Here is a 15,660-nt window from a genome sequence, read left to right on the forward strand (position 1 = left end):
TAATTTGATAATTTGTGATGCTGCTTCCAGTAGTATATATAGTAAAAAAATTTTCAGAATATTGCAACATTTATGCTGCGTATTTTCTGCATCTACAAAAAGGTGGGAAATTATACAAAAGATTTGTTGGTGCAATTAACGATAACACAGCTGTATCCAAAGCTAAAAGTCTACTAGATTCATTACAAGAAATGTCATTTATTTTAAGCTTATCGGTGTGGTTTACAATATTTTCAAAAATTAATAGTATTAAACTATTTCAAGCAAAACCAATTGTTCTTGACTCTGCTTTTAATTTAGTGAATAAAATTAAAAATGAAATCCAAAATTTAAGATCAAAATTTAACACATTTTTAGACTACGCAAAAATGATAACAAGAAACTTAAATATTTCCGAAGACTTCCCTGAAAAAAGAATTCGAAAAAGAAAAAGATTATTTTCTGAACTAGCAGAAGATGAAGTTTTACTAAACCCGGTAGAGGAATTTAGATGTCACTTTTTCAACGTTGTGATTGATATTGTTATTGTACAAATAGATGAGAGATTTAAAAATATACCCAATGTTATTTCTCATTTTAAATTAATCACTGATATAAAAACATTAGAAAAAAATTAACTAGAAAACCGCTCAAGGGATTTTGTAAAATATTACAGTAAAGATGTAAATGAAGACTTAATCCAGGAAAATGATTTGTTACGAGAATTGATCTTGGACCAAAAATACGTAAATAATGCGCAAGACATATTGCAATATATATTAAATAATAGTTATAATGAACTATTTCCAAATGTGCTAACTGTATTGAAAATTTTCTTTACGTTACCAGTTACTATAGCAAGTGCAGAGCGTTCTTTTAGCAAATTAAAATTGATAAAGAATTATCTTCGGTCAAGTATGTGCAAAGAACGCTTAAATGCACTTGCTATATTAAGCAACGAAAAGGAAATTGCCAAAAATTGTAATTTTTCGGAAATGATTAATAACATAGCAAAAAAAAAAAAAAATCGCATATTTAAATAAATACATATTAAGCAATATATGTGTTAGTAAAACTAGGCCCCTAAATAGTAAACCTATTTATTTTTTATGTGCTTAAAGTATTTTTTTTTTATTTAATTGTAAATAGTTTTTGTGTGCCTAGTTGGTGAGCCAGGTTACTTTTGTTTGTGTTAAATATTTATTTATTTTAATTATTTAATACTTTTGTTTTGTGTTCAGTAAACTTTATGTTAACCTGTTATATTTCGAATGTGTTTTTTTTTTTTTTTTTTTTTTTTTTCTTATGCCAAAATCATTTGCAGGTAAGAGGTTTTACAATATGTTTATTTCGAATCCTTTAATTTTTTTACCTTTGAAAAATATTTTAGGACCCCAAAAGGTTTCTTGCACCCGCCCCTTTATAGAGAAGGCTGGCCCTGGGTACAACCCATATAAAATAGATGGAATACCATCCCTCCTGCAATAAACACACAAGATCACAGCAAAACTATTCCCATACCACATATTAAGGGTACGTAGTAAAAATAACTAAGGTTCTCTGGTTCTAAGGTTCTTCTTTACTGTAATATTCAGCTAGCTATCTTCGTCCATTCTTCTAAAGATCAACTTCATCCACTTACACATACTGGAGTGAAAGAAGTTCCTCTGCCTGAAGTTTATCATTCTTTGGATAGACTGGTAGTTCAGTTAAAGTCTGCATTGAGAAACAGAAAAATTATATCCATAATCATCTGTATGGTAAGTCAGAACTAGTAGATCATGCTCTGGATATTCCTTTGCATAATATTAAATGGAAGATGACCTTGGTATTATACTGAAGTTATAGGTCTCAAAGACTATTTTTAGATTCAGCATCTGCTATGAAGCACTCCCAACCTCAAAAAGTATGGTTGAATTAACTGACCAAAGATCTGGGAGGCAGTCATTCTGAGACTAGATATAGCCCGACTTCTCCAGATTCACTTTATGGTTATCCAGCTCCTTAAGGGTGCATATTAGGATATTAGTTTTGTTTCAGTTACAATTTAAATTGTTTCTAATGTTCAGTTTAGTAATTGTGTGTTTATCACAGTTATAATTTGAGCTCTGAAGATGTAGGGTAGTGAAATATTGGCAAGTTCAATAAATTATTTTTTTTCCTCTTAGTGTTGTTTATGCATGAAGCACTATTATGAATAATCATCAAACCTTAAGCCTTTCTATATAGAAGACTAAGATGTAGTGGATTGATGCAGATATAAGTGCCTGAAACTGTATTTCTTGAACTTTTTGAAACTGCAAAACTCCATCTAAAAATATTTCTTTCTTACAGAATCCATATTAAAATTTTCATTAAAAAAATTATTGGAAAGAAAATTACTATTAAGTGCAAAATATTTTAATCAAGAAAATATGTGGAACTACTAAATGCACAAATCTTAATAATATGAGCTTTCATGTTGAAGTTGCTCTGGATTTTCAGATGCATTCATACTCAGATCATCTCTTTGGCAACATCAGTAGCAGTTCCACTAACTTTTGTCATTTTTAAAAAGAAATCCGACTTATTAAATAAATTTAATAATACCTTCACTGCATTCTACTAAACGATGAGTCGTGCTCTCCACTAGCAACATCAGCTCATCACCCACACACATTTTTGCCAAATAGTATTTTGCACGTTCACTAAAAGTTTCCCCATCCTACCCAGAAATGACATCTAATACAAGTTATGTCTATGCTCTGGGAAATCCCTAAAAGTTTTGGTGGAATCTTAGGGTTCCACAGAACATGGTTTAAGAAACACTGACTTTGAAGACCAAAATATAACATCTGACAATATTGGAGTCCTGTAAGATAAGACTAATTTGAAGTAAACTGTTGATGGGAAGCAGTAATAATGTAATCTATTCTTGTAGTACTATCACGGTATCCTGTACATCCCTTGAGGATACATATCAGGAATTTAATATTTCATAAAACGCATTTATCTGTTTCTGACTAAAGCAGTGAAAAAGGTATTAATCACAAAGTAATTAATTCATTATTCTAATAATTCTGATAGGACTATATTCATCAGAATAGGATTATTTTCTGATGTATGTACAATTTTTAATAAGGGCTTAAAAAGTACAAAGCTTATGGCAATACTTACTTGCTGAGAAAATGTTCGGAAAACACCTTCAAAGAGAGCTCCATTCTTAACCTGTACTTGAACAATGCATCCCTGTAATACAGTTCAATTAAATATAAATATCACTTTGATCGTTTAATAGTTTATTTCTCACAACAAAATAGTTACAAAAAAATAAGTACTTTATTATTAACATTTCAACCCCAATTACTAACACATTCTCAAGGAAGGCTAGAACAAACCATGTGATCACCAAAGCACACAATCAGTAAATCAGTCAGGGCTTGAAAAATTAAAACTAGTGTCTTGGTGAGCTGATTGCACTGTACTCTTGAGTGTCCAGTTTTCTTGTTTTCAAGAGGATGATAGCTTCAGACTTTTGGCAATTTTTACAGCCAAGATTTATATATAAATTAGGAATGCTGATTCCAAGAAGAGCATTTCATTTCTAAAGAAATTTCCTTTAAATTCTGGAATTTTTCTCCTTGCTACATGAAGAGTGATGAGCATATGGTCATAGTAATAGTGGATCTGTATAACTTTTAGGTGGATAAGGGATCTTCAGCAAAAACTGATAATGAAGGATAGTTTAAATACTACTTGTAAAGAAGGTAAGTTGAAATTAGTATTTAAGTTTTTTTTTTTTTTGTTAGTTGCATATCAGAATAAAAGTTAATAATCTTTGTATTCTTATTACTAATCAAGAAAAAACTGAAACTTTGAAAATAGCAATTAAACTTAAGACTCACTGGCAGAATGAAGAAATGTGGATTGATTCAGCCAGAGAAACATGTGATGTTGTCTACAAGGATAGAAAAATCAGAACTTCAATATAGATTAAAGAAGTTAAAGATAAGTCATGGAAAAGAAGAAAGCATACCAAAAGTTCCTAGCAAAAAAGACAGCAGCACATCTTCTGAGATAAATCCAGGAAAAAAATGTAAGTGAAGCAATGCGTAAAGGCAGCTAAACAAAACCCAACAAATGAGTTTGTAAGAATACAAAATATCAGGAAAAAGGAAGCAAAATGTTAGGGAGGCTTAGTACTGGAGAAAAAAGTGACAGAATGGTGAGAGAAAATATTCAAGAGGAATGCAATCAGGAGGACATATCAATATATATACAGTTACACCCCGAGTTACGTAAGTAATGCGTTCTGTAAACCTTTACGTAACTCAAATTTTACATAAGTCGAATTTGTAAATTACATTCATACCATAAAATACTCGATGGCTACTCAATACTGCTGTATTACATTAATTTTTCTGCCATTAATCAGATATTTTCAACGCTAATGCACCTTTCATGTTTTTATCCTTCAACTATTGGTATTGTATTCATTGTCGAAATAGGTCGATTTATTTCCCAAGCTATTGTTGATAGAATTTTTCTGCCCCTTCATACATACGAATTATTTTCAACTTTCTTCTAAAGTAATTGCAGGCCTTTGTTTTTTAGATTTATTACCAGTGCATTCGGTTTTGCGTTTGCATTCCACTGAGCTAACCGTGCGAGGCATCTACTACTGTATTGCAACAAGGCTGTCAAAGACAAACCTGCACAAAGCAACACGTGTTCATACGCGCTAGTAGATTTATTATGTTACTGCGAATTCACGCAAGTCGCATGTTACGTAACTCAGGGTGTAACTTTATATATACTCCAAAAACCTGAAATGGTAGCTGGTGTAGATGATATTCAACCAGAAATGCTTAAATATGGAGGTATAAAACTTTTAGAATGGCTCTGATACATAATTCAGAAGGTTGAATTCCAAATGATCAGAATAGGGCTCATAATATCTGTATATAAAAAGGAAAATAAAGCAATATAAGAATTACAGAGGAACTTCCATACTGAGTGTTTATTTCTTTAAGCAACTTTAATATTTTTATCGCATCACCTCTTTTCCACCTGTTAAAACTTCTGAAATCCAGAAATCCTCAAATCTATCATTGCAAAGAGAATTCCACAGATGACCCACCATGATGGTCACTCGCCTCTAGATCCTCTCCACCATTTCTTAGTCTTCTAAAAACCCAAGTAACCAGACTATGCACACTAATACAAATGTGACAATATTAAAGTCTTATGGAGCTATCTTGACTACTTTCACAATATGTCCTCTGAAGTTCAACATCCTATCCACCAATGTTTGCAAATTTCTAACTCTATCAATTTCCTGGAGGACAGTTCCATCACTGTAGTACATGGCTTGTAATCTTTCCATCCTCAAGTGTATAACTTTGTTTTCCACATTAAACTGACATCCACTATCAACTTTCCATACTTTCAGTCTATTAAATCATCCTGCAAGCTCTCTACATCATATTAACTGTTACTGTACCCAACTGCACATCATCAGCAAACAATTGAATATTTTCATTCAAATAATTTCCTATTTCATTTATGTATGAAATGAACCAGAAATGCTCAAATATGGAGGTATAAAACTTTTAGAATGGCTCTGATGCATAATTCAGAAGGTTGAATTCCAAATGATCAGAATAGGGTTCATAATATCTGCATATAAAAAGGAACTAGCAGCCCAAGCAAACTGTCTTACAGCATACTACTAGTTATCTGCTTTCTCCTGGATTCTGCTACTCTATATTCTACTTTTTGATATCTGTCTGTTAGCAGAATCCAGGAGGAAAGCAGGCGACTAGTTGTATGCTATAGGGCTCTTTACTTGGGCTGCTTTAATCCATACTTGTTCCAATTTGTGTAACAGAGGTGTAGGTAATATCCTATCAAATGTCTAAGCAAAATTCAGCAGTATCATCACGTAGCCATTCCCTTTATCTGGCTCAACTATATTATAAAAAGTAAATTACTAAGGCATGACCTATCCTTCACAAAGCCATATTGCTCCCTACAGAATATCATATTCTTACCCATCCATTCCTAAATTCTATTTTTCGACTAACTTTTCCTATACCTTTACCATCACTCATGAGGTAATGACCTGTCCATCATTTGCTACCTCAGTCTTGAAGACTCCTTTATGCAGTGGAATTATTCTGTCCACTTTCCTGTGACTTAGACAAACTAAACAGCCTAATAAGAGGCAACCAATTCCTTTCGCATTCTTGTAACATGCAAGCTGATCTCCCATCTAATCTCATGGCTGTATACACATTGAGATTCTGCATTATCCCAAGTACTTCCAATTCATCAACATCTATTTCCACATAAGTCCCTTGCAAAGTGGTCACTCAGTAACTATTTGTCTGTTTCTGTCACCTCACTACCATCAGCACTTGTTCCTTTTATTTACTACACAGTGAAAGATCTTGCTGGGATTTCCTTTGGCCTGCTCAGCTAATTACTCCTCATGATCTGATTTTGTTTTCCTTTATGTTGCTTCCAACCATGAAAGGTTATGTGTATGTCTAGTACATTTTGTAAACGTGGGTGGGTTAAGGATTTTTTTTTTTTTTTTATCAATTTTATAATTTTTATTTTGTATTTTTAATTAGGTTTTTACATAGTCTGGAAACCCTGCTCTAGAAACAAACATGAAACTTTTCAAGCCACTTCAGTCCTCCAATAAATTGTTTCTATAACATTCTAATTGAGTGCTGTGTGTCTCCAGAGTAGCAGTAGTAATTTGCTATGATGATGATGCAGATTGGAAAACCAGCAAAATGTTAGCAAGTTCAATAAATTAATTGAACTTGCTAACATTTTGAGAAAGTTGTCTAATAACAGTTCAATAAATTCTCCTTTATTCTCATGTTTTCTCTGCTATCTGATCAATATATGGATAATTTTCTTTCTTCTGGTATTGTTTATACCATGAAGCACTATTAAATAACTACTAACATCTACACCTTTCTATAAGTATGTTGCTTGAGAAAGTTGTCTCATAACAGTTCAATAAATTCTCCTTCATAAGTTTTCTATACTTTTATCAGGATAAATTGGTGGTGCATTTCGTTGTCTCTAACAGCAAAACCACCAGGTCTAACAATACCTCAGTGTACATTTCATCCTGTTGGCCTCGAATTCAATGCTACATGAAATATTTGCTTCATGAATTTCTACCCTAACTGGACTCAAATCATCTGGTATCATTAGTAGTACCCTTTTCCCTCCTATTTCTTTTGTCCTTCCTGAAAATACTGTACCATTTGAACTCAATTCCACTTACATCTGACTTTGGGAGCCAAGGTATTCATTGGAGGTGAACATATTTACAAAGTATTCACAAGGGCCACAACATATTCACAAAGGCAAACTCAGCCCCTTTGATCCTGATGCTGCTGGCATTCATGTATAGATAAGTTACTTCCTGGCTTTTTTTTTTATACTTTCATCTGCAGTCTGCTTCACCCTGTTGGGCAGATTTTTCTTTCTTGCCTCTATACATGCTCACATGATATTCAAATCCAATGTCTAGTACAGGTATACCCCCTTTGCCAGATTCATAACCATGCTCACTGACATTCCTATCATATTTGCATATATTCTCCACATTCCTCCAATAATGGATCTTACTTCCCTGAACACTACATTAGGTCTCACTTCAATAAATAATTTCTCTAGATTCCTGATGCCAAATCCATTCAAGTGCAGGCAATCCCTCTTATATAAGTTATTTCTATCAAACTCTAATCCACACATCCAAATATTACATTTATTTCTTCACAGCCTGCCATCGAAATCATTTGCTATAAAAGTCCTCCTTAACTTAGTGTTATCATATAGTAGAAACTATTATATTAGAAAATATAATAGTATTTTTCTTCAGCACCTCTGTAATAGCAGTAACGACACCCATATGGACAGATTGGATTTCAAATCCCATCTGATATGCAAGAAATATTTGTTTTTTAATTAAAGGTGATTTAGTCACTCTCATGGAGAAGTGAAAGGATTTCACCCACCCATCCTTCCACTATGCTTCCCACTACTCTGCAAAACAGAGAAGAAAAAAAAAAACTACCAGAGAAAACACAAAATGACAAGCAGAGCAAACTACATATGGGATTAACAGTACTAATGTGAAAAAAGAAAAAGTTCCTTTTTCTTTTTTCCATGATTTTCTGCATATAAATTTATCATCTTCCACACTTGACTTCTCCTTAGTACATGCGATTTTCTTGGTCTATACTGATGGTTTCTAATTCCTCATTGTGATTAACTTTTTGCTCTCATATATTCCCATTTTCTCTTTTGTATTAGGCTTAATGGTGCCTGGTTTCTCAGAAACTTGCTTACTGCTTGTGATAGGACAGTTAATCCTATCCTTTGCTTTGTCTGTTCTGGCCAGTATGCCTGTTTATCAGGATGTGAAATCCAAGTTTCCAGAAGGCAAAAACCCTGCCACTTTCATATGAGACCAACTAATTGACTTTTATATGAAAAGATCCTGATAAAGTTCTTTCCATCTTACATGGGGTTTGACATCAACAGAGGCAGGCATATTCAATCATGTTAATTATTTAATATACGAACTTTTAAAAGATCATTACAGAGCTTACAATTTACTACCTTAGAGGTATATTGAGTATATTGGCTGAGTGGAGAGTATGCCTGCTCTCCAATCTACAAGCTTATGGGGTTTGGGTCTTACCATGAGCATTGATACCTGTATGATTAGATGGATGATTTTCATTGAAATTTCATTGCATGGCATGACACTACAATCGTAATTAATGGCCACCGCGAAGTGGCTTGAAAAAAAGTTCAATGTCAGATTATTTAATCCTTAACTCACTCAATGTATGATTCACATGCATCCCACCCACAAAAGGCAGCTGGGTTAACTAATCAAGTAGGAAACTGCAGTCCCAAACTCAGACTAGGAACTCAAGTAGTTTATTAATGAGATAAGTAGTAAGAGGAGAATATTCTGAAAGAAGACTACATGTAGATAAATATACCAGATTCAATGGAAATTTCTCTGACACAGCATTAGATGTATCAATACTGATTGCTATCAAAGAGATTGTATGTTCATCATTTGGAAAGCTTAAGCTAACAATTTTTCCTTTTGAAAAGGGGTAGAATTAGCTGGTTTTAAATGGAGACCATGGAAACTTTATGAAATGGATATGGTAGGATTTTAACTTCTACAAAAAAAAACTTATCCAACTCACATACATGAAATTCAGGATTGCTAAAATGGTTGGCAAAGCAGTTAGCCTATCCACTCTCCAACCAACAGGCTGCAGGTTCAAATCTCAGAATGAACATTTGTGATTGTCTTTAAGTGGGAGAGAAGGGGGGGGTGAGTTCCATCATCCAGTGTAAGACCACCTCCTCACTTATTGGAAGAAAAAAAAATTGTTTGGTCTTTAGATCTAGCAAGATTTCTGGATTAAAAAAAAACTAGCCCACACAAGATATTAATATAATATAGGTTTACAATTTTTCATAGGTGGGAGTCACATAAAAATTAAGTAAAAAGAGTGGTATAATACATACACAGCAGTGAATGCATAATAAGTACACTTTATGCATTACTTTACAGCAGAAGAAAAACTTTAATTAAGTTGAGGATGAAAAAATATTTAAATATAAAATCTCAGAACTCAAAACAACATTTAAAAAACAACTGTAATGTAATGTAATGACAGAAAAACATGTGTTGTGGTTACTTAATATTTTAAGACATTTACAGGTTTTATTGTTCAAGTAAGAAATTTCTCAAAAGACAAATGGTTTTGGTTAGTATTAAAAAAAAACTTACAACCAGAGAAGCAGCTGCATGGATAAATCTTGCATTGCTGTAAAGTCCATCACACTAAAATGAAAACCATTGAAAAATAAATTCCAAGTATTTACACAACAGTATCATTAAAAAAAAATATTGATTTTTTTAGAAATTACATATCCAGATAATGAAAATAAACTCACAACTAATTGTTAAATAGTATTTATCAAAGGAGAACAAACTTTTCTTCTAGAAGCAAAAAAAATTGTACTCCTGATATATATGCCAAAACATGTTTCTTTACACCATAAAACAGATTGGAATGTAATTTAAAGTAGTGATATGGAAAATTTTCCAAATAAAAAATCTTAATGCACACAACCAACTCTAGAGGAACTTTTATTTTATTTTTTTCCAATTATTAGAAAGAACATCATCCAACTTAAGGAAAATTAAAAATCTCGTTCTTTGGATTCAGTGTGGTAGGAAACGAATCCCTGACACACAGCAGTGTTCTGAAAAAATGCAGAGAAAACAGCAGAGCTCAAATGCTGAATGTTCAAAGACTTACTGTTCAACTAATGGTCTAATTATTAATTACAAAGACTTGCTCAGGATATAGGAATGAAGAGGGGATTTGAAATAGGATGTAATTAATATCCAAGTTTACCTACATTAGGACTAAAGTCATATAATAAACAATGCAGGATAAACTTACAGGTTTACTTAGAAGAATTTCACATAACATTTTGAAATTTTTGCTGTCCACTGGCTGAAGGTGTCAGAGAAAACATTAGAATGTTTTTTTTTTTGCAAAATATTTGACTTGGCAATGGGCTCCATCATCTCCCTTCACAAAATTATTTATGGAAAAATTCAAGAACAAAGCTCTGACACAAGGAAACTTAAAAACACATATACAGTAGTGGCATTATGTTGACAATGTTTTTATTAAGGTAAGATGGAAACACCATCTTACCTCAAATACTTCATGTACTCCTTGAATAACCATCATTCCAAAATCAAGTTTACTCTAAAAAAGATAAAAATTATCATTTGTACTTTTGTCAATTTCAAGGATGTCCTTTCAAAAAAAGGAAATGTCAAGTTTATTGCAAGATGTGTACAGAAAACTTATCCATACAGGAAGATACCTACATGCCAGCTACTATCGTCATCCTCAAAAGTTAGGTATCACCACAAAAACATTTAAACATAATTAGGAAATGGGGGAAAAAATTAATTAATGTGAAAACAATCCAACTAGTCCCAATAATATACACTGGGTCCAAAGACAGTGTTCTGCTTAAAAAAATACCCTAGGGTTATAATATTTCATATTCACGTGGCAGGGTTACATCAGTAAAAATGGAAGGTGCTTTGAAGTCCTTAAGAAAGAACACCTAAGTGACATGGAATAAAAAAAAAGTAGCTTCGAACACATGTTATCTGAAAAATATATATTGGATTGGCCATCTGCATCACCTTATCTTACCTAGAAAATAACTTCAATAGGTTGTTTAAGAAATCTTAAGTGATTCATTCACAAGGCACATTGAACAGAATCCAGGGCCTTATTTTTCAAGATATCTGGGAGTTCTTAATTGTCTATACAACTTAAAAGACCTTTATTATGTCAATAACAACCCACAGGCATTACATAACAATGTATATGCCGCTCATAATGTATCAAATAATATGCATGATTAACTACTAAATATTTTTCTGATGTTATCATCAGAAAAATATTCTCTAATGATACTGTCACTCGATGGACAGTTAAACAAGTCAAAATACAGTGGAACCTCAGTTGTCGAACATAATTCATTCCTAAAGGCTGTTCGGGAACCGATTTGTTTGAAAACTGAAACCATTTTCCCATAAGAATTAATGTAAAATGGATTAATCCATTCCCAAATCCTAGATGATTGCTTATTTAAACCTTTATAACAGTACTTCATGCATAAAATCTTACACAAAAAGAATAAACACAATAAATAGATAAAATATAGACAAAAATTTAACTCCGCTTTAACTATACGGAGGAGAGTTGTAATTTATGAAAAAACAACAAAACAAAGAAAATGCACTGCAAATTCGAGCAGGTGTCTGCACTGAGTGGAGGCTGCAATGTAACTGATGCTCTCCCACCTTAAATCTCAGCCTGCAGAGCACGTGGTTGCCAATTTGCCTGTTCAGGAACCGAGATTCTATTTGGAAACAGGTGCATTTTTTTTGTTCGGAAAATATGTTCGGGGAACCTATTTGTTCGCGATGAGAGTCATTCGACAACCAAGGTTCCACTATATTATGCTATATTCTTCTAAATAAACCTATGAGTTTATCCTGTATTGTTTATTACTATCAAGTTTTGAGAAGGATAAAAATGAATATCATACAGGGAGAAATTTGTGTTTGGAAGTTTCAAAAACAAAAGAGCAGCTCTCAGATGTTAAATGCAATCTCAAATATACGAACATTACTGAAAATAAAAAATAATAATAAAAAATTCTTAAAGATCTGAAGAAAGCTGAAAGACAAGGAAGAATGCAATGAGATTTTTTTGCAAGGATATACAAATAAAATCTATTATACTACAATGCAATAAAAGTTCAAGAAGAAATCACATGAAAAGTTTGACTACCAAATGTGTGGACAGACTTGTGTTCGTCATACATGTTATTTTTTAACGGTATATATTAGAACACAGAAAAATAAGTAAATAATTAATTTATTAACTTATTGCTGATATTTCGCTTGTTATAACCAGCATCTTCAGAGCACAAAAACACAGTTTGTTACAATACGCAAGACTATAACAACATGGTGTAATCAACGGACTAGTTAAACAAAATTGTAGCAGCAAAACAAAGACTAGAGTCCTGATTTTGGCGCCCTCTATCTGAAAAAAAAAAAAAAATTGCAGCTATCACATAAGACTAGAGTCCTAAACAGAGAAAAATAAACCGGTACTAGTTTTTTCTTAAGATGACTGTCTCCCAGATTTTAGGCAAATTTATACAGCCATATTTGTTGAGATTTGGAGTGTGTGTTTCAGGGCTTCTGCTGCCTCTAAGAACAATCTCTCCGACTTGTAAGAGCTTCTGTGCAGTACTTTTGCTAGTTGATCCTGTGTGCAGGGGTTTCCAGAGCATGGTCTGCTAGGCCAGACCTGCCATAGTGATAATGCCGGATTTATCTTTTATGTTCGCTGATGTTCACAGTTCTTCCCTGTTTGACCGGAGTAGGCTTGATTACATGAGCAGGGTACTTCGTAGACTCCTGGATGTGATAAAGGGGGAATGCTGTCCTTGGGTGAGTGGATAAGGGTTGCTAATTTGCCACACCGTCTGAATGTAGTGCGTAGTTCATATTTATTAAGAATTCTTGAAATCTTTTCGGATGTGCCTTTAATGTATGGGATGGTGACTGTTTTGTTATAGTTCTGTGTGGTGGATAGTGGGAGGGTTTCTTAGGAACATTTAGTATTTTATTTTATGGGGATTATAGCCATTGGCCAAGAAGGTGTGGCGTAAGTGAGCCAGTTCAGCAGCAAGAGCATTGTCATTGGAACAGATTGCTCTCACTCTGTGGGTTAGCATTTTTAAAATGCCATATTGTTGAAAGGGTAATGGTGTGATTGTTTGTGTAAATATTTCCCTGTATGTGTGGGTTTTCTAAAAACTGAAAATGACAAGGAACCATCTGGAAGACGTGTGATAAGTGTATCCAGGAAGGGCAGACAGTTATTAGCTTCCAGTTCCATTGTAAAGTGGATTTTTGGATGTTGGCTATTTAAATGCGCTAAGAATGTTTCCAATGTCTCTGGGCCATGTGGCCAAATAGCAAGCACATCATCAACATAGCATAGCCAAAGTGTTGGTTTGAGAGTGGCTGTATTGATTGCTAGTTTTTCTAGGTGTTCTATGTAAAAGTTGGCTGGGGGGGGGGGAGCCCATGGCTGTCCCATCTATTTGTTTGTATATTTTCCCTTTCCATGTGAAATATCCTGCATGTATTGTGAATTTGAATAGTTCAAATATATCACAGGGGGGGGGGGAGTGTGACTTCAGTAGATATCAGCAATCAGTTAATAAATTAATTATTTACTTATTTTTCTGTGTTCTAATATATACTGTTAAAAAATAAACAACATTTGACTACCAAATCAAGAGATGCCCTTATAAAACATAAACAACATATAAGAAATTCAGGTTATGCATAAAATTATCTACACAATTCTTGGCAAGGACACAAAAGAGGAAATATCAACCATGATACTTTTGTTTTGGAAGCTGCAACAAAGATTAAAAATGGAAAATGGGTGCCATTAAAGGAATCAGTGATAAACACATTTTAGTTTATATTAAATTCAAGTTTTTATTCAAACACTGTAGTTATCTCCATAATTTTCAAAAATGTATTCGGATCACCGTGTAAGTTTAAAAGAAAGGAATCAGTGATAAAGATCATGTTATCAAAACTGAAGATAAGGATACCTTGACTATCTGGAGTAATTCATTTGAAAACTAAGGTGGTGGAAAAGCCATTAATTAAAAATCAAGTGTAGGAAGACAGCTAGTGTAAATGATAGTCAACCTGAAACATTTAAATATGTAAGCATAAGTTTTACAGGAGCCACGCTATGAATTAAAAATAATATGGATAATTAATGATTATCATAAAATTCGCACATACATTACATAGGCATCCTTTCTATGAACAGGCAAGAATCATGTGCACACTCACAAACAGAAAAAAATTCAACAACGCAAAACTGATGTTTTAGTAAAGTAGCCACACTAAATTAATCTAGTCAAAATAGTAATGAGTACAGTCAAGGAGCAATATTTTTCATGAGAGTGATAACATAGAATCTGCTGAGCATGTTATCATGTGGCAATTTAATAATGCCTCAATTTTCTTTGTAAAGCCTTCACATCAGAAATCTGCTCTTGTGCAGAAATCTGGTTTTCATTCCAAAGGACTGTGTTTAGACGATACCTATTTTGCAATATCAAGTGATCAGGTTCATGTTCACAAATTTCAATATAATTTTTACTGACTATTTAGGCTAATTATTAGGCCTCCTACCCAACTGAGTTAAGGCTAGCCAACAGCCCCATCATAGGACTTTAGGCTTTCAGTCTAATCAACTCCACTTATTGTGCAAATTTGTGCATGCTTTTGCAATTTTAATATTGTTTCTCTGACAATGTCTCAATGACTGATATGAAATATAAGAGTGATTAAATAAGTTGTTTAATTATATGTGCTGTAATTGTTCCATTAAACCCCATAATGTGATATAATTTTTATGTTCTTTGCAACAAAACAATGGAGGATCATCCAGATTGAGAAATAAAAACAGACCACAAAAGAAAGGAATCTGGTAGATACCAGAGAATCTTGTCTTTAGTAACTTTGTGGACAGGACAAAGTGCTACTTGAATATTAAGGGATGTGAGAACTTTAAAGATATGTTCAGATATTTCTTTGACTGATATGAGGGATGGAATTATATGCATACTTGGTATCCTTTAACCAAAGAAGCAAAACAATGTTTTGAGAATGAAATATATTCACATCTGAACTACTTATATATATATATAGGCTAATGACTTCACATCAATTGCCTTAGTATGAATTCTATAATGCAAAGCACACACCCTTTTGGAAGTGTAAAATGCTATGCATAATGCGAAGGGATACTAACCAGACCGGTTTCGACCTTTATTGAGGTCTCATCAGTGGGTGCCAGACCTAGTAGATATAACAAAGTTGAAGTAATGTAGAAGTTATATATATTTCATATACAAGTAGCCAAAAGGTGCTCTTATTAATAAAAAATCTCTGGATGAAAGAAAGGTGTTGCAAGAGTT

At 33.2% G+C, this 15,660-nt stretch overlaps 1 protein-coding gene across 6 annotated transcripts in view; it reads right to left on the reverse strand.

The window, feature by feature from the left end:
- The window catches only part of LOC150095691 (uncharacterized), a 369,335-nt gene that overhangs the window by 263,063 nt on the left and 90,612 nt on the right, over positions 1–15,660 (reverse strand). For all 6 annotated transcript variants that reach the window (XM_090409912.1, XM_090409913.1, XM_090409909.1 and 3 more), the window contains exons 4-5: positions 9,815–9,868; positions 3,136–3,207 (exon numbers count right to left, since the gene is read on the reverse strand). In XM_090409912.1, coding sequence (XP_090266038.1) covers positions 3,136–3,207; positions 9,815–9,868 — 126 coding nt within the window. The remainder of the gene's footprint in view (positions 1–3,135; positions 3,208–9,814; positions 9,869–15,660) is intronic.

This window comes from Typopeltis vanoorti, chromosome 20 (genome assembly GCF_054136105.1).
Source record: "Typopeltis vanoorti isolate ZY-2024b chromosome 20, IOZ_Tvanoo_1.0, whole genome shotgun sequence".
NCBI lineage: Eukaryota > Metazoa > Arthropoda > Arachnida > Uropygi > Thelyphonidae > Typopeltis > Typopeltis vanoorti.